We start from the raw sequence: 18,101 nt of genomic DNA on the forward strand, positions 1-18,101 counted from the left end.
CCTGCCGTCACCACGCCGGCCTGGGCCGGCGGCGCCGGGACGGTGATGGTGACGGTGGCATTTGCTCTGTTGCCGGCAGTGTCCTGCACCGTGTACGTGAAGGTGGCGTTGCCGCTGAAGCCGCCTGGCGGTGTGAAGACAAAGCTGCCGTCGGCGTTGACCACCACGGTACCAACGCTGGGCTGGGTGTTGCTGACCACGGTCAACGCGCCACCCAGGGAGCTGGCATCGTTGGCCAGCAGGCTGCCGGCTGCGGTGGTGAGGCTGCCGTTGTAGGTGCAGTTGTAAGCGTCGCTGCCCGCCGTCACCACGCCGACTGCGGGAGCTGGGTTTGGTTGGGCTGGGACATTAATTGTGACGGTTGCAGTGGCAGTGTCGCCCGCCGCACTTTTGGCCGTGTATGTGAAAGTGTCTGTGCCGTTGAAACCTGCGTTTGGAGTGTACACAAAGCTCCCATCGGGCTGCATGACCACTGTTCCATGTGCAGGATTGGTGTTGCTGGCAACAGTGAGGATGCCGCCGCTCGACTGCACATCGTTGCTTAACACGCTGCCAGAGGCGAGGGTGTTGAGCGCGCCGTTGTAGGGGCAGGTGTAAAAGTCGTTGGTGGCCGTCACTGCTGGGGCGGGGTTGCCGCCAGGCGGCGGCGGCGGGACGACGATCGCGACGGTGGCCGTCGCCGTGGCCAGGTTGCCGGCCGCGTCCCGAACCGTGTACGTGAAGGTAACGGTCCCGGAGTAGCCGGCAGGCGGCTGATAAGTGAAGCTGCCATCCGGGTTTACGGTCAGCGTACCAACCGTCGGCTGGCTGCTGCCAACCACTGTCAGAGGGCCGCCAAGAGAGCTGGCATCGTTGCCGAGCAGGCTGCCGGCCGCTGTGGTCAGCTGCCCGTTGTAAGCACACGTGTAGAGGTCAGCCGTGGCTGTCACCTGGCCGGCCGCTGGCGGCGGGGTCGGTGGGGCCGGGACCAAAATGGTCACCGTGGCGGTGGCTTTGTTGCCCCCGGTGTCCTGCACTGTGTAGGTGAAAGTGGCAGCCCCGCTGAAACCAGCTGGCGGCGTGTAGACAAAGCTGCCGTCAGGCTTGACGACAACTGTGCCGACGCTGGGCTGGGTATTGCTGATGATGGTGAGAGCGCCAGCAAGCGAGCTGGCATCGTTGCCCGTCAGGCTGCCTGCTGCAGTGGTCAGCTGGCCGTTGTACCCGCATGTGTACGCGTCGTCGGTGGCCGAGATTGTCGCTCCTTGATTGCCGCCGCCAGGAAGAGCACCAGGGGCGGGGATGAAGGGGTCTGAGGGCTCAATGCCGGGCTCTGTGGCGGGGCAGGTCGTCTGATCGTCGGCGACGCCGCCGGCTGATGTCAGCTTGCCAGCAGTGTTAATCTGCTCCAAGCACGCCTGGGCTTCGTCCTGCGGCAGAGGTTTGTAAATTCAAGGGCAAGTGGGAGCTTCAACAAGCATGCTAGGAGAGAGCAAGGGGAGTGTGTAAGCCAGGAACATTTTGAAGCGAAACACAACAGCTACACAGCCAACCACTGTTGTGGCAGGCACAAGCGTTTGCAAGTGTGCACGCCAGCGCGTGGCCGCATGATCACGCCCACGACTATCTTACCCCTCTCCTGCCTCTCGTCCCCAATGCATTCCTCCATCACACCCACCAGCGGTATGGCGAGGGAGGTCTCCGTGTCATAGGGCTGCTCTGTCTGGTCTGACAGTGCCAGGTTGGCATCGTCCAGCAGCGTCCGCACGTCCTTGCAGCTGCAGGTGCCCTTGCCAGGCGGGACCACCACTGTGTCCAGGAAGTCAGCGTCATCCCCAGAGCACTTGGCATTCTCAATCCGATCCTGTTAGGGTTTGAAACGGGCGTTGTGGAAAGGTCAGGCCGAGGACGGAGCAGCAAGGGCAGGCGGGAGGCAGAGGGGTGGGGGCCTTGAGCGTGGGGTAGCTGGTGCGGCCAAACAGGTGAGGCGGAGTTTGAGGCATAAACCTGCAAGGACAATCCACTAACTTGGATGCTGCAGCATAACACCGCGCCCTGCCGTGCGGCGGACATTGCTGCACTGGCAGGCCACCCTCAAGGCTGCGGCACTGGCTGGCTGAGTCATTGCGTGCGGCCGCACCTTGTACACGTTCAGGGTCGCGGCCAGCGCTGCAAGGAACGCCTCGCCCCCCAGGCTGCCGAGCGGCGGCAGCGCTGTACTGCAGGTCGCGCCAGACGCCACTGTCACGGTCGCCTGCGCCTGCACGCGGACCGCCGCTGGGCTCTGCGTCGTCTTGCCGCCGCCAGTGAAGCATCCGGTCGAGAAGCAGAGCTTGAAATTGTCCGACCCGCCGTCCATGACGCAGTCCATGCCTTGATAGTCCGGGCAAGGCGTCGCTGCGGCGCACTTGACCTGCCCGAGGCAGTGGGGGCCGGTGCAGGTGCCGCCGCCGTACACACTCGTGTCGCAGACGGCGCCGTTGCGGCGGACGGGGCAGCGAGCCGAGCGGGGGCAGTTGAGGTTCTCGTCGCCGAGCGCGTTGGCGATGCAGGACGAGGAGGGGCAGAGCCTGCAGGGTTTTGAGAGAGTTGTGAGAGGGGGACGTGCGGAAGGTCGCGATGAGGTACAAGCCTTGGAAGTATCTGAGCTAGCACAGCCGAATGGGAGGCGAGCGGCACTTCGGCGGCTGCCTCATGAGCAAATCGGCTGGACGGGTGCAGGACGGGTGCAGGCATGACATGCGAAAGCAGAAAAGAGGCTAAGCTGCCCACACAACCCCACCACAAATCTCTGCAAAAACACCGCGCCGCACCCGCAGGGGCCCTGCACCCACCCTGTGCTAATGTCACAGTTGCCGTGGCACTTTGTGGAGTCTGCATTCTTGCAGCGGCCCTTGTACCCGGTCAGCGGGTTGGCACCGCCGGTCCTCCAGTTCTGCAGGGGGCACAATGTTGTGGGTGGAGAGCACTACGTCAACATGTGTTGTGAGGCGCACCCTCAACAAGTTTTGGACATACAACAACCCACACTCAAAGAGGGCTCTTCCTCCAAGGCATCATCGGCGGTGCTGACGTCATTTCACACAGCCTGACTCTTGCAACCCAGGCGTACGTAGCTGTCCCCAAACCGACCCTTGCGGCAAAAATGCCCACTTTATACTCGCAGAATGCCGCTGTCCTGTCGTCCACGCCGTCGCCGGCCTGAAGCGCCATCTCAATGGGGTCACACTTATCATCAGCAGAGGCAGGCATATCAGGGGAAGTCGGGCAGGTGCGGTCCGCGCACAGCTTCCAGTTTGTTGAAGCCCCTGCAGCAGCAAGCGTGTCGGGCGTTGGGGTGGTTGGTTGGGGGACCAGCATTGCAGGCTGTAGTTGAGGGAAGCGGCGTGCTAAGTGTCTCAGGCCGAAGATGCACTGCCTTGCCGTTGGTGTGGTTCTCTATTCCCCTGACTGTGTGCAAATCAATTTGGTTGTGCAATAACACAGTGGCAGTAAATGCAAAGGGCCAGGTACCTGAGTAGATGCAGATCATGCCCTCAAAGTCGGGGCACGCCTTGCCAGTGCACTTGACCCAGCCAAAGCAGTTTGTGCCACCATTTGTCAAGCATTTTGGTTCGTGGGGTTCACAGGTGGCTGTGTAGCCATCTTTGGTGCCCACTGGGCAACGAGAGGAGTTGGGGCAGCTGCGTGGCCACGGGGAGTGCACGAGGGGACGGGCAGAGAGAGATAATTTGAGGTAGAAGAGCAGGAGCTTCAGCCCTGCATGTGTGAGGTAACGGGGCGGGGGGGAGCCGCACATGCAAAGCGGCAGGGTCATTTAATAACATGGCTAGCCTCACCAACGAGCGACCCCTTCACATGTCGTGGCCTGCTCACTTGCGCTCCTCTGTGCCCAGAGAATTGGCTTTGCAACTTGACCTTGGGCATCTGCCAGTAGCCGCGCAGCACTTGGCCACGCAGGTGGAGCACTGGCCATTGCCGCCGGTCAGGTCATAGCCCTTGATTTTGCACCTGGGTTGGTGGGGCAGTGGCAGGAGGGCAGGCGGGCAGGAAAGCAGGAGGGCAGAGCTCAGAAACAGGCGGGAGTGACAGAGCGGCGCTCACGCGGCCAAAGGCTTGCTGCAACGGGCATACTCTTGCACGCAGCTTTGGTATCATCTGCTTGCGGCATTGCAAGGGGTCAAGGCTGAGGGCAATCTGTAATGATACGCATCTGCCTCAGCACGTATCATCATCATCATCATCATCATCATCATCATCATCATCATCATCATCATCATCAAGATCGTCATATCATCATCACCACCCAGTCATCCCCATTGGTAACTTAGCAAACGATACTCACTTGTTCTGGTTGTCAAAGTCTGGGCTCAGCTGGACGTAGGTGTAGCCCGATTTGGTGGCGGTGCCCTTGAAGCCCCCAAACACGCATTGGCTAGGGGCATCGGCCCGGCCGAACTTAGGGGCACCACCAGCGGTACACAATGGAGAGCCGCAGACCTGCCGTTGGGGGTGCGTGGGGAGTCAGGCCAAGGGCCGTGTCATGATAGCGTGCGTGCATGGGATCAGTGATTGAAGCAAGAGCCATCTGCAGCATGCAGCACCGCTGCTGACGGCCTGCGACGCCCATAGATTGTGCGCACCTTCCAGTTGTCGGATTTGCCCAGCCAAAAGCAGGCAACGCCCTCCCAGTCTGGGCAAGCATCGCCCTGGCACCGCACTGTCCCAAGGCACCTGCATTGGGGTCGCACGAGGTCGTTGGGTCAGCGTGGCACAATCTGGTGTGCCGCCAACAGGCAAGATCAGTGCCAGTGCTCCGCCAATGTGCGCGTCTATGACCTGCCAGAGAACCCCAAACGCTTTGGCTTGAGGTGGCACCCATAACCACAAGTTTGCCCACGCACAAAGTTGCTGCCATTCAAAATTTCATCAAACAAAAAAAACCAGGATGGGCAGGAAAAGCTGCACCTGCGAGCTGGGTGCCGTAACGCAACAATCACAACAGGGCAAGCTAGCCGTACAGAAGGAACAGCAGTGCAAGGGTTCGAGCTCTCACTTGGCGTTGTTGTCTCCATTGTACTTGGCTGCTGTGCGGCAGGTGGCCTCAATGGGCGCACAGGTGGCGTTGTAGACAGGGCCGAGCATGTTTTTCTTAGGGTCCCGGACTGGGCAGTTGGCAGAATTCGGGCAATTCATCTCCTAGGGAGGGGTGATGTTGTGCAGATGTGTTGTTGGAAGCAACTCTGGACCAATAAGTGGGCGTGCCAAGGTTGAGTAGGGCGGTTGGTTGACATCTCAGCGGGATACATTCAAACGCGGCTGCCGCGTGCAGCTGTGGCACACAATGGCAGCTGCTGTCCGTTGGAGCAGCACTGCATGCATGCTGGGTGGGAACACGGGTGCAGTGAGATTTGGTTGTTGTTGCTTTTGCCTTGAAATTCAGGTCCGTTGCTCACAGCCTGCTGCTGCGTGTCCCGCCAGTATGACACTCTAAACCCGAGGTCATGCTTGCCTGGTCCCCCAGGTTGTTGGCATGGCAGGAGCTTGTGGGGCACGCCGCGGCACCCGCCTCCGCACAGCACTCCCCCCAGCAGTTGTTGCAGGTGTAGGTTCCCACTTTGCAGGTGTCTGTGGCGACGTACGCTCCAGCAGGGACTGCGCGCACAGCGTCATTTGCAACAGCAAGCGACTTGTTCAGTGGGGCAATCAGTGGGACGCGCCATAGAGAAAGAAAGCGCATGGGCTGCAGCGCCCCATTCAAGGCGGGTGTGCCTGCCTGCGCTTTGGCAGTCTGAGCAGGTCAAAGGCAGCGGCGGTGGCCACTAGGTAGCGCACCAGCCTGTGCGATGTTTGGGGCGGTCTTGAGGCGCCACGTGGGCAGGGAGCACTCCTCTGGTGGGTCGTTGGAGGGCGGACAGCTCACAGCAACTGGGACCCTGCGAGTAAGGCGGCGGTATTGGCAGTCTGCATTGGTGAGGAGGAGCAAGTGAGGTGCAAGCAGACAGGCCTGCAGTAAGCGTTTTTCAGGTGCATGCGTTGCTGGTTGGCTTCCCACGCGCCGAAACCTTCCGCTCAACCTGAGCCAGCCACAGCCAGCAGGGGCGCCAGGCGAGCAGGCAAGCACTCAGGTGGGCCGGAAGGCAGGGGACATCGATCGCATGTGTCGGGTCTGCCATGGCAAAATAGTCACTCACGGCGTCGTCTTCTGTGTGAGGGTCTTTCCAGTCAGCGACCATGCTGAGCAGGCGCACTTGAGGGCTTCAAGGTTCAGCCCCACAGTGCGGTCGCCGCTGCCGACGATCAGAGCGTCTGAGGTTCCCCTCCCTTGGAGTTGCATTATCTGAGCCCAGTTGTCCTGGATGAAGCAGCGTGGCGACCCCGTGTAGGCTGCCGGGCACCTTGGGTCAAACGCTTTCAGGTGGCGCCGGCCAGCGGGCGTGCCAGGGCAGCCGGTGAAGCCGCCGCAGAGCCAGTCCACTACCTTGTTGGGGTTGTAGTCAGTGCAGCGGCACTTGCTGCTCGTGGGGGGCGTGGAGACCGCCACCGCGTCCGCTGTGGTCTTGGGGGCAGTCCAGGTCCACTTGCAATCGCCGGACTGGATTGCCCCCGCGCACGACTTGCATGGGGTGTCCGCAGGAGTGGCGGCCCCACAGGCGAATGTGAACTTCCCGCTCTTATCCGTCATTGTGGCGGGCAGGGTATTTTTGCAGTCCAAGCCCTCGGCCTGCCCGTCCAGCAGCGAGAAGGATGCGGTCTCCCCGCAATTCACGATGTCGCAGACCGCCTGCCCCTGATCCCAACCACTGTCCTGTTCGTTGCGCGGTGGGGGGGAGAGGCGGGGTTGAGGGAGTGGAGGAACGCTTTGAGATATGGCGCTTGTGCGGCAGCAAGTGCACTACTGTGAGTGCCAAAGGTTCAATTACACAAAAGGTGGCGCTGCGGCCCCTGCTGCTGCTGCTGCTGCTGCTGCTGCTGGTGCATCGGCGGCGACGGAAGCGGCAGCCTGTAGTCTCCATGTCACCACCGCCAAGCGCGCTCACACTACGATTGCCCCTGCACACCTTGTTGTTGCACTGGGTCTCGCCCGCAGCAAACTGCTCGCTCTTGCCGCTCCAGCCCCAGCGGATATAGGTGGACTGCCTCGCGCAGACCTGATCCACCAGATCTCCAGGCTGGATCTGGCAGCTCTTCTTGGGCCGCCAGTACAGGCACACCTGATTGTGGAGGCCGGCAATTGAGGGGATTTTGACGGGACGAGGCGAGGGCCGCACGGCTCTGAGCCTTGTGGTCTGCATGCTTGTGGATCTCCCTTGCTTTTTGCCTGAGGGGTGGCGCCCGCAGGCGTGATGATGCGCCCCAGCGCCCCGCGCTTAGAGCGCTTTGTGGGTCCGGCGCACCTGCCACTGGCATGTTGCCAGGGTCTTCACCCGCCACTGGATGCAGTTCTTCTGGAGGTCGCAGGTGTTGGCGGGCAGCGCGGCCGCCAGCCACACCGCCGACAGCGCAGCCAGCGCGGCCAGCAGCAGCCGGGGCCCCATGTTTTTGAGGGGTGTGCCCCAGGGCCTGTCCAGCCAGTATAAGGAGGGGACGCAAATGCGCATTTCATCCTGTTGCATGACCAGCGGTCATGCATGCTGCAATCACGCAGCATGGCGCAACGGGGCCGGCGTCCTCCGCATTTCAGAAGTGGGCTGTGCATCGGCGTCTGACCGGGGTGCAGGGGATGCGGCGGCTCTCGCCAGTCCGTTAAATGGCTGCCTGACCTGAAGAGAATCAAATGGTGCACGCCCGCACCTGTCAAAGCGAGTCTAGTGCAACCTGGTCGGGGCTCTCTTGAAAGATTGGCCCGCCAGTGTCCGTGGCGACCACAGGAGCGTGAAAGCTGTCTCAAAGCAATCCACTGCCTCTTCTATGGAATAGTAGGCAAGGTTTCGTGCTTCAATGAGAGTCGCATTGAAATGCACACCCACACCTGCGGAGTTCGTAGTTGTGTTGTTGGACTATAAACAAGGCATTCAACGGCCGCGACAAGTTACGTTTCGAATTATCTGGGTTCTTTATAACACGTTAATTGTTTTGATAGCGCATTCATCTAGCGGCGTTGTCGATACGCGCCACCATCGCTGCGTAAAGGTGCGCTACTGGCGACGTCCCTTGAAGTCCCTGGTGGCACGGCTGGGCCACAAGCGATTTATGTGAAGCAAGTGGAGTGAGATCAGAGTCATCGGCATCACGCCTTCCATTGCACAACCCAGCACTATGTGGACTGCATCGCCGTTGTTTAGGGAGCACTCGGGGCCACACCTGCCGTCACTCGGTCGCCACAAGCTGTCCGAGAACCAGGGAGTCGGAGTCATACAACTCAGGAGCCTGGTCCGTCCTTGTGCCTGCTGCACTGGCGCTAAAGATTGGTACAAAACCGCGGCGCGGCCGCGACTAGCGCTCTTGCAGGGGGACCGATAACGGCTGTTGTCACCGCCGAGAACTTTTTAGCGCGCCAAGAACTTCATCAGGGCCGAAGTAGCGCTGCCAGATCGCGGTGCGGCACAGGCGCAGAAAACCTGGCATACGCCAGTATATAACAGTATGTCAACACAGTTGGTATCTACATGTATTTCATTGGCACCTTTCGCTGGTTGCAAGGCGTGCTATTTGAATCTCAGGTTGCGAGAGGCCACTGCATGGACTGCGATGCGCTCAAGTGGCACTGGATAGCCCCGTGATCTACAGCAAGACCTGCGGAATGTGCAGCAGCTGAACCTGAAACCTCGTACCAATCGCCTTGAGCGTGCTCCTCATCTTTGCACCAATAAACCACTTTCACCATGTAGGGCACGTCACAACTGGCACACCAACCAGCCCCCCTTGCCATGCGCACCTCACACCTCGACCCACCTTGCGCCCTCACTCTGAGCTCTGAGCGCCGCCACTGCCAACACATGAGCATGTACATCGTAGCCCTAGCTTTCTTGGCGTCATCCTGCGTCGGTCCCTCCCAACCCTACTGTTACAAAACACGGCCAACCCCGTACGCTGGCACAATCACGCTTCATGCAGCCTTGAGCGTGATGGCTGCGCACACGAGCTTTGCAATTTTTCACTTGACGCCGCCAGGCAGGAACTGCCGCGCCACGCCCCGCAGGCTGGTGCCCTCCACCCGGCGCGCCCAGTCCTCGCGGCTGCTGCACTGTGAAGCCCCAGAGGCCAGCTGGCTATGGAGCAGGGCGGCTGCGTCTGCAAGCTCGTCCCAATGCGCGAATTCGACGCGCTCGCGCATGTTGCAAGTCGGGTCTGCAGGCACAGGGTTGTAAGACGGAGCAGAGGTAGCAGCATCCTCGCAGTCCCGCCTATCCAAGGAACCCAGCAGAACTTGCCACCCGCAGAATTCTGCCATTCGAATTGCTCAGATATCACGGAACGGGGATGGTCACCGACTCAGGCCAATGGGCGAGCAGCCACGCAGCCGGCAGGCAGAAGATTGCTGCAAGCACGGCAGCGCTGCCGCCCCGCTAGCGGGACGCAACGCACCTGCAGGGTACAAGATGATGGGGGTGAATGGCGGCTTCCCAGGGCCCCAGCTGTGGCGAGGGGGAGCAATAATGACGGAAGCGATTGTAGCTTGTAAGCAACCAGGAGCCAGACTTGGCAGAAACTGCGTGTGGACTGGCTGGCACACGTACTACAACCCGTGCAAGCCGAGCGTGTGCGATGCAGCTGCGCAGCACTGGACTGCAACAGGCATCCCAGAAAGCAGCGCGCTCACGCACACCCATGCACACATGTCTGCGCGCACGCGCGTCCGCGAGCGCGCGGACACACACGCACGCACGCACGCGCGCACGCACGCACGCACAGCATGTTTGACCTCGCCCGTCTGCTCACCAGCCGCGGTACCGCTCCGCCTGCTCTGCGGTGTACAGAACCTCCGCCACCACTGGCGCAGGGGGGTTGTCTTTGTCAGCCTGCGCGGGCTCCAGCGGAATCAACCGCAGCCGCGTCGCAATCAGCTCCAGCCCCCCCATGAACGCCTCCATGACTCCGGGGGGGCGACCGCCGCCAATCGCTGCTTGACGCGTGGCTGCGGCAAAGTAGGGCACGTTCAGCTGGTCGCGGCGGCAGGCGGCCATCACCAGGACCTCGCACACGATGCCAGGGATTTTATCGGTGCCTCGAATCTCGTGGTCGCCGAAGCGCACCCACGCCTTGAGCAAACGCATCCCGTTCTTCGTGGTGGGGTGCTGCGCCCTGACCACCTCCACCTCCACTTCCGTCAGCTGCAGCACGCGGGTTCGGTCCGACACGGGTAGCACTGCGGGGTGCGGCGGGTAGCACTGGTCGCTGCTGCGTGCTGCTGCGCGGTCGCTGTGTGCCGCCGCAGGCAGCAGGAGGGGCGCGAGCAGCGCGTTGTACAGCGCTTTGTCCAGCGAGCCTGACCCCAGGTTGGCGGGCTTGGGCACGGGCAGCACATCCAGGTGCAGGGGGCCAGCGGGATCCAGGCTGGGGCGCTCGAACCGCCCGTGCCTGCCAGACGAGGGCCGAGGTGCGGACGAGGTGGCCGTGATCAAGGCGGCTTGCGTGGGACTCCAACACTGCCTGCTGCCAAAGAAGTAAAGGTCGTATATCCGACTGGTGGGAGCGCGCCGCGGCAGCCAACCAGCAGGGCCGCTGGCTGATGACAGGGACGTTTGTAACGCGGCTAGCTGCGCATCAGTACGTGCACCTACTGCCCAACAGAGAGCTCCGCCACAAAGGTGCGCTCTGTTGTAGCCTGGCGCATCTGCACTTGATTGGCTGGAAGCAGCTAGCAGCTCACTTGAACGGTTTGGTGGGGATGGCCCCCCATCCCTCGGACACCAGCAGCTCCTGGACATCCGCAATGGAGGCCTTGCGCGCCACGTCCCAGGTGGTGCCGGGATGGTTCACCAACAGGACTAAATCCAGATCGTAGCTGGGCATGGACAGGGCAAGGGTTGCAGTTTCGCAAACAGCGCGTCATGTGATGTCATAGCTGCAGCTGGTGGGTGCTGCCGGGCTTCTGTTGGATGGCCATGCACAGGGGGTTGGTGGACAAGCAAACGGCAGGTGGCCACGCGCACCTGCCAGCCAGGTTGGTGAGCTTCTGAGCCGAGCCGCCCCTGATCAGGTTGTGGAGGCTCCAGATCGTGCTGCTCAGCTTCTTCCTGAACACCTCGTACACCTCGTCTGTAATGGCAGGCACTGCCGCCTGTGCCTCCGTTTGCGGCTGCATGGCTTTAATGAGGTCCTCTAAGCCCTGCTGTGCGTGGCTAGTGATTGCCAGGGCCGCCGGCTGGAGATGGGGCACAACGGGCTCCGCTGCAGTAGCCAGCAGTGTGCCCTCTCCTGCCACTTCTCCCGCCGTAACAGGCGCTGCCGTGGTTGCTGCCATCACCGTACTCGCCTGCGCTGCTCTCTTGGGACCTGCCGCTAGCGGCGTGACCCCCCACACCCAAGGTGGCGCGCCGTTGTCCCACTCCGCGGCGCACTGTGGGGGATTCCGCCCCTTGGCAGGCTGGTAGGGGCCGCCAGCGCCGCCGCCGCTGCTGCTGCTGCCGCTGGGTACCTTCACCACTATGGTGCAGGCGCCGAGGGGGTATGTCCTGTAGGTCCTCTCGGAGAACTGCCCCTGACAGTTGTGTGGCGGCTTGTAGGCGGCCAGGCATGGCAGGCCCGAGTTGGCTAGGTTTAGGTGCTCTCCAAGCTCAGGGTGCACCTCCTCCCAGTACTGCGCCACAGAGATCTTCCCTGACGCCGCAAAGCCGCCAGGGCCGGCAGCCGCGAGCTGCTGCTGCTGCTGCTCCTGCTGCAGCCGTGGGTGGGGCTGCGAGCCGCAGGCGTGGGTGATCGTGGCTGCGCTGCGGGGATCCACAAAGGCGACCTTGATGCTGTGGCCGCCCCTAAGTTCCTGGAGGCTCTCAACATGTTTGTGCCACCGCACCTGCAGCAGGGGCCAGACGTGTGCAATGGGCGCGGCAGGCGGCACTGGTGGGGACTTGAAACTCGATGGACCGGCCCGCAAGAGCGGCCCAAGACTCTTTTGCAAGGATTTCATGTGCTGTCCAGTAGCCCCACCCAGACACCGCCATTGCTCATCCTGCCCACCTCCTGGCCACGCAGAAGGCTGTTCACACAGTCGAAAGTGCTGCTTCGCCCTGCCGCCCAGAGGCGCTCCAGTCCCTCGGGCCCCACGCCACGCAGCTGCTCGTGCTGCAGCAGCCACTCCTTCACCGGTATCTGTTGCTTTTCTGACATTGAAAAACGGTCGGCATCCTCCTGGGCGCGAGTCAAAGCTGAAGTGAAATCAGGGTCGTGGCGTCGTGCGGCAAACCGGCAATCTCGGCGACGCTCGTATGCCTCGTGAGCAGTCTCGAATAACGATACCGATCTCACCAGATACACCCGAACATCCCCTCCTCGCTGCCGCCAAAACACGCCTCGGGCGCCTCGTGAGGGGCCTGGCCCAAGGGCACGGTTGAAGGGTCTCCAGAGGTTCGCCCCATGCGTGTGATTGGCCCTCATTGCTACACTCGATGCAGCCGCATCAGCACTGATTGTAAATGTCAATATGTTTCGTCAGGGCCTGACACCATCAACCAACGGCGGCTACTCACACTCACAGAGCATCAACTGAAGGCGCCTCACGCACTTCAGCCGTGCGCGCCCATCAGCACGCATTATCGTCGTATTGCCACAAATACATCATCCACGCAGACAAGGCTTTTTGGTGCGAATACCTCGCCTGTAACGACAGAAGCGGTGCTGAAGCGCCGCCGAAGCAGGGCTCCCAGTTTGGCTCAGGCTGACATGCACGCACACAGCGGGCACATTGCACGTTCAGCACGGCGGTCTGCACCGCCTTTGCAGGCGCACCAACACTTTTGGTGTCTGCAGAGTTCCAATACGCACGCCTGGAACAAACTAGGTGGTGGTCCTGATACCACAAGATTGCGAATGACCAAAGGAAGACCAGTAGACCAGTGGTCAGCAATCGCATCACAGGCAGCTGCGCCGCTCCACATGTCCGCACCAAATGCTTTTCAACATGCAGCAGTCCTGCCTGTCACTGGCGTTGCAGCAGCATGGGGGCTCCAAGCACAAGAGCGCCCACGCGCTACGGTACTGCTCAGTCGATCCACACTGAGTGACGGACACAGCCTGGCAGCTGGGCGCCCCTTGCTGGGCGCTTGCAAGTCGCAATCCCCGTTTGCGCCGCCTGCATCACCATGTACTGATGGTACAGCTGCGTGCAATGCGCTTTCCACCCGCACTCACATGCGACCCGTGCTGGTTTATCAGATAAAGTACACATCGATCGTGCCGTTTTTCTCGCTTGCTGCCTTGAAAGCGTTCCTGTAAAGCCGAGCCTAAACCAAAATCACAGAACCCTTCGACTGCGTCACGTGCGATCAGCGATGGAGGCCTGCAGCAGGCTGCCGCGGGCTCCGACAGGTGCATCCATCCCAACGCAGAGACCACTGCGGGCACCCAAAGCGCTAATCAGGTAATGAAGGCCCTTTTTCTATGGGCTTGCAACACCTGGGACACCTTGTGGTGCACATGCTGACTCTGCGCCGTGCGGCACCCTGCGGCACCCGCTGCCTACCGCCCCGAGCACAGGCGCGCACCTCGTCCCCAGGCCGCCCTGCTCGGCCCTGAGGTACGCCCTGATGAGTGCAAGATTCATCCTCAGGACACCGTTGCGCAAGAGCTGCCGCTTGCCAGGTGATCACCGCCGACAGCCGGGACGCCGTGCGGCAATGGTCGAGCCCAATTTGGCACACATCTTCGTTGACGCCGACGCTCGTTCTGCGGGCGACCACGTGTCACTTACACGCACGTTCCCTCCGCCCCTTCCACCCGTGCACCAGCCTGCGCCGCGCCGCCGCCAGGACGGCAACCGCGGCCGCCGCCGCGCTCCTTGGTCTGCTGCCTGCGGGCGCGTCCCGCGCGGCCGTCGCAGCGCTCGCCTCGGCCGCCGAGGGCGTGGGCTACGACCTGGATTTTGACGGCGCGTCGCCTGAAGTTCTGGAGGTCATGTTTGTGGTGGTGGCGACGTACTTTGGGCTCATGGTGCTGTACATATGGCTGGCGTCCATGATCGACGAGGTGGGGCTCACATGCACTGAAATGGAAAGCACAGTTTGTGCATGCGTGCGTGCGGGCACGCGCGCGCGCGCATGTGTTTTAGGGGGAGGGTCTGCATGTGGGTGGGAATTCGCCGAGGTGCTTAGGTCTGAGCCCGTGTGACCTGTGTGGCTGAATGAATGAAGGTGCGGACTGGGCGGTTGGATGCATGGGCGGGTCAGGTGGATGTGGGATGCGAGGGCGGGTGCGTGGCCAGTGGGGTCGGGATCTATCGTGCATGCGTGTATTTATGTGAGGGATCAGGTTGGGTGGTGAGCAAAACCAAGCTGTGCCCCCTCCCTCCACCCCACGCAGGACCCTGACACCGCGAGCCATGCTCATGGCCACACGGCGTTCCGCAGCGGCGGGGCCGCCGGACGGCCGCACAACCCGCACCAGCAGGCGCAGCAGCAGCAGCCGAAGCAGCAGCAGCTGCAGGACCAGGAGCAGCTGCCGACTGGCTATGCGCGCCACCTGCGCGCGCACATCCGCAGCGCGCGCGAGCCGCGGCGCGGGCACGAGCTCGTTGTGCCGGCTACGTGCGAGGACGGGGGGCCGTGCAGCGTGGAGGGGGTGAAGGCGAATCTGGCGGGGCAGGCGGCGGACTACGTGGCGCAGCAGGTCAAGTGAGTGGCTAGCCCGCAGGCTGGCCGGGGGTCGGCCCCGCGGAGTGGTACGCTTTCACGTCAGAAGCCATCCGGCTTTGCGTGCGTGCCGCCACAGGCGGCCTCTGCAGACAAGGATCGCAGGGCAGCTTCCTGCTCGCGATAGAAACCAGCCTTGTGCAAGGCCCACCTTTGTTTGCTGTCCGTTGCCGAAACAACCCCACACTTTGCGACCCATTTATTCCTCACACCGCCACTCGCTTCGCAGGGACTGCGGCTCCGTGGTGCGCCGCAAGCTGTACCTCCGTCGCATGGCCGCCCAGGACGCCGCCCAGCTCAGCCCCCGCAGCGGCTTCGCCGGCCCCGGCGCCTCCCAGACGCCCGCGGCCGCAGCCGTGCACGCCTCGGGCGCGCTGGGGCTGGGGCTGCCCGGCCAGATGGAGGCCTGGGTGGACGATTGGCTGGACGCCTTGGTGAGGGGGCACGTGCTGCCTTTGGCCCACGCAGCTGCGCCAGGGACCGACTGTGCCAGCTGCTCGAGGCGCCAGTGTTCCTGCAGCACGTCACGCCAAATTGTGCGTATGTTGCGCAACCCGAATCAGGCCTTGAACCCTTAACAACACCGTTCCCTGCGAACGGCACCCTCACCATTCAACGACCCCAGGGCCCGGCTGCGCTGGCGGCGGGCAGCGAAGACGGCCTCGTGCGCGCCATCATGGCCGATGCAGCGCCCCGGCTTGCGGTGGGGGAGGTTTCGGAGCTGATCAGGTCAACGAGGTCTGCACTCGACCAGCGCCAGAAGCAAGATGACGCCGCCTTCCCGGGCTACGGGCTGTGGCCATAGCCACCCTATGAAACGGCCATAGCCACCCTATGAAACGGCCTGCCGGCCGGCGCAATGGCAGAGTTCGCTTTTTTCTGGAGACGTTGCATTGCAGCGAGAAACGCTGCATTGTGGCGAGTTGCAAAGCAGGTCTTGCTGTCCTGTGGGCGGGTTTTAGTTGACTGCCGCGCGGTCAACTCTGGCCAGCGGTCCCGCTTGTCAAGTCGCACGATTTTGAAGTTTGTTCTGAGCGGGCTCACCCCGCCAATTTCAAAATATCAATCAGCAGATGTCAGGGGAGTTCTGTATGGCCCTGCATTGCCCAAGCATGTCCGCGTCCTCGGCCACCTCGCTTGCACGCATCATCACAGTGCGTCACACGGCGCTGCAGTTCATTACGCATGCGCGCCCATTCGGCAGTGCAACCGCTGAACACTCCATTACAAAACCATGTAGATTTTGCCACACACCTGCGGTTGTTTCTGGTGCACAGTAGTCTGCGCAGGGTGTAACTTTGGTCTGCAACACCTGAACGTCTGCAGCCTGCTCAGCTGTGTCTACAAGCAAAGCATGTTTCAGATGCAATTGTTCGTCGTACGTGTGCGCTCGGTGGAGAAGTCGGCGCAGAACCCTGAACAATTCAAAACGCCGCAGTCAAATATGACTGGCCCTAGGATATCCACAAGGTTTGCTCAGACCCGTGAGCAGCTGCGTTTCGATACTGCTGCACCACACAACCTGCTGCTGTCCCCGTGACGGTTGCTTGTGCCGCGCCTACGCCGGCAACCTACCCACAGTACGCTGAGCGGCTGACGGGAGCGCAGCAGGCGCAGACGCAGCAGGCGCACGCACTGGTTGCACACCGCAACTGCATAGATGTTGATGGGTTCACCACATAAGTTTTAGGAGTCATTGTTCGCCCACACAAGACGTGTTTACCCGGCTGCTGAACGAGCATTTGAACCAATCTTCTCTCCTGCACGCCAGCCACCAGCAGCAGCGCGGCCAGGCCTCGGCCGTCATGATGGTGATAGTCTGAGCTTGTTCGTGGAGGTGCCACGGGCCCTGGTTTCAAGAAGCGGCCTTGCAATCTGCAGCAGTGGCTTGACCTTGCACCCATGCGCTCCTACAAGCTCGGTAAGAACGCCAGGCAGATATGATCGGGTTGATGCTGACATGGGCGTTCAGAGCTCGCCATGCAGGCGCACCAGATGACACCCGCCCGTGCCTGCGTCACGATGCACCCCACAGACGAGTTCGCCGCGCACGCCGGCGCCGTCAACTGCCTGAAGATCGGCCGCAAGTCGTCTGGTGTGCTTGTGACCGGTGGAGATGACAGAAAGGTCAATGTTTGGGCTATTGGCAAGCCAAACGCTATTCTGGTGAGAGGCGCAGCGCACTGCATGGCGGGCAGCCACGCAAGCACCGCTTTTCCCGGGCTAGTGCACAGCACCCCTTCCTGCAACTTTCCATTGCCAACGCGCACCGGAAAGGTCTCAGGACACACGGCCACGGCTCTGGACTATCCCGTAGAGCCTGTCGGGACACACGACAGCAGTGCAGTGTGTCAATTTTGACACCCAGGAGGAGGTTGTCGCAGCTGGCGGCCAGGGTGGGACGGTCAAGCTCTGGGACCTGAACGCATCCAAAGGTGTGGCCTCACGCTGGCAATTACGCTGGCAATAATGGCAGGTGCTTGTGTGTGAGGATGTGTCTACGAGCAGATCAGGGACTTAGCTGCCAGCGGCTGCCCATCGGGACCACGTCTGATGCAATCCAGCAATCGGCAAGCGTCATCGGTGGGGAGGCTACGAGCGGCGGCTGGTGCAAAGCGTCATCCTTGCATGGCTGTAGCGTCAGCTTCACGCACCCCACCACTCTCGCACCCCTTCACATCCGCACGCGCGCAGCCGTGCGCACGCTGACCGGGCACCGGTCCAGCTGCCTATCCATTGAGTTTCACCCCTTTGGTGACTTTGTGGCGACTGGGTCCCTGGACACGAACCTGAAGGTGTGGGACCTGCGCCGCAAAGACTGCATACAGACGTACAAGGGCCACAGCAAAGGCGTGACGCACGTTGGCATCAGCCCCGACGGGCGCTGGGTGGCGTCTGGCAGCGAGGCTGGCGAAGTCAAGGTGCGGCGCGGGATGGAGGGAGGAAACGGCTGCTGCTGCTGCTGATGTATCTGCTGCTGATTTCCCTGTGGCTGCTTTCTTTGTTTCTGCTGCTTTTGCCAGGGTTGGTCTTCTGCTGCTGCTGCTGCTGCTGCTGCTGCTGCTGCTGTTGCTGCTGCTGCTGCTGCTGCTGCTGCTGCTGCTGCTGCTGCTGCTGCTGCTGCTATGTCATGAATGCTCTTGGCGGTGTTTTAGCCGGCAGTCGTTTGCCAAAGTGTTTCACAAGGGTTTAGAGATGTCTTGTCGCACTAAGTGCTTCATCAGCAGCGGTGTGCAAGCCACACAGACAGCACCCTGCAGAAATGGAAGCGCGCTGCCCTGCACCACCCCTGATCGCTGGCCGTGCGCAGCGTTCCAAGCGTACCGTCCTCCACCC

General features: G+C 61.7%; 5 protein-coding genes across 5 annotated transcripts; 1 reads left to right on the forward strand and 4 right to left on the reverse strand.

Moving 5' to 3' along the window:
* Positions 1 to 7: 7 nt before the first annotated feature.
* MNEG_6122 (hypothetical protein) lies at positions 8 to 5,124 on the reverse strand (the record flags this gene model as incomplete). The annotated part of the gene is made up of 11 exons (XM_014045400.1): positions 8 to 20; positions 97 to 1,409; positions 1,658 to 1,843; positions 2,120 to 2,549; positions 2,814 to 2,914; positions 3,133 to 3,287; positions 3,493 to 3,662; positions 3,856 to 3,990; positions 4,325 to 4,479; positions 4,623 to 4,713; positions 5,036 to 5,124. The coding sequence occupies 11 exons, from the start codon at positions 5,122 to 5,124 to the stop codon at positions 8 to 10; spliced, it is 2,838 nt and encodes a 945-aa protein (XP_013900854.1).
* Positions 5,125 to 6,169: 1,045 nt separating this feature from the next.
* Positions 6,170 to 7,517, reverse strand: MNEG_6123 (hypothetical protein; the record flags this gene model as incomplete). Its single annotated transcript, XM_014045401.1, has 3 exons — positions 6,170 to 6,787; positions 7,041 to 7,193; positions 7,377 to 7,517. The coding sequence occupies 3 exons, from the start codon at positions 7,515 to 7,517 to the stop codon at positions 6,170 to 6,172; spliced, it is 912 nt and encodes a 303-aa protein (XP_013900855.1).
* Positions 7,518 to 9,076: 1,559 nt separating this feature from the next.
* On the reverse strand, positions 9,077 to 11,227 carry MNEG_6124 (hypothetical protein; the record flags this gene model as incomplete). The annotated part of the gene is made up of 5 exons (XM_014045402.1): positions 9,077 to 9,270; positions 9,508 to 9,557; positions 9,862 to 10,500; positions 10,793 to 10,927; positions 11,076 to 11,227. The coding sequence occupies 5 exons, from the start codon at positions 11,225 to 11,227 to the stop codon at positions 9,077 to 9,079; spliced, it is 1,170 nt and encodes a 389-aa protein (XP_013900856.1).
* Positions 11,228 to 13,409: 2,182 nt separating this feature from the next.
* Positions 13,410 to 15,570, forward strand: MNEG_6125 (hypothetical protein; the record flags this gene model as incomplete). The annotated part of the gene is made up of 6 exons (XM_014045403.1): positions 13,410 to 13,446; positions 13,615 to 13,654; positions 13,866 to 14,103; positions 14,437 to 14,747; positions 14,995 to 15,199; positions 15,391 to 15,570. The coding sequence occupies 6 exons, from the start codon at positions 13,410 to 13,412 to the stop codon at positions 15,568 to 15,570; spliced, it is 1,011 nt and encodes a 336-aa protein (XP_013900857.1).
* Positions 15,571 to 17,681: 2,111 nt separating this feature from the next.
* MNEG_6126 (hypothetical protein) lies at positions 17,682 to 17,885 on the reverse strand (the record flags this gene model as incomplete). The annotated part of the gene is made up of 1 exon (XM_014045404.1): positions 17,682 to 17,885. A coding segment is annotated over one exon (204 nt), but the record flags the coding sequence as incomplete, so codon positions are not given.
* Positions 17,886 to 18,101: the final 216 nt, after the last annotated feature.

This window comes from Monoraphidium neglectum, assembly GCF_000611645.1.
Source record: "Monoraphidium neglectum strain SAG 48.87 unplaced genomic scaffold scaffold00967, whole genome shotgun sequence".
Classification (NCBI taxonomy): Eukaryota; Viridiplantae; Chlorophyta; class Chlorophyceae; order Sphaeropleales; family Selenastraceae; genus Monoraphidium; species Monoraphidium neglectum.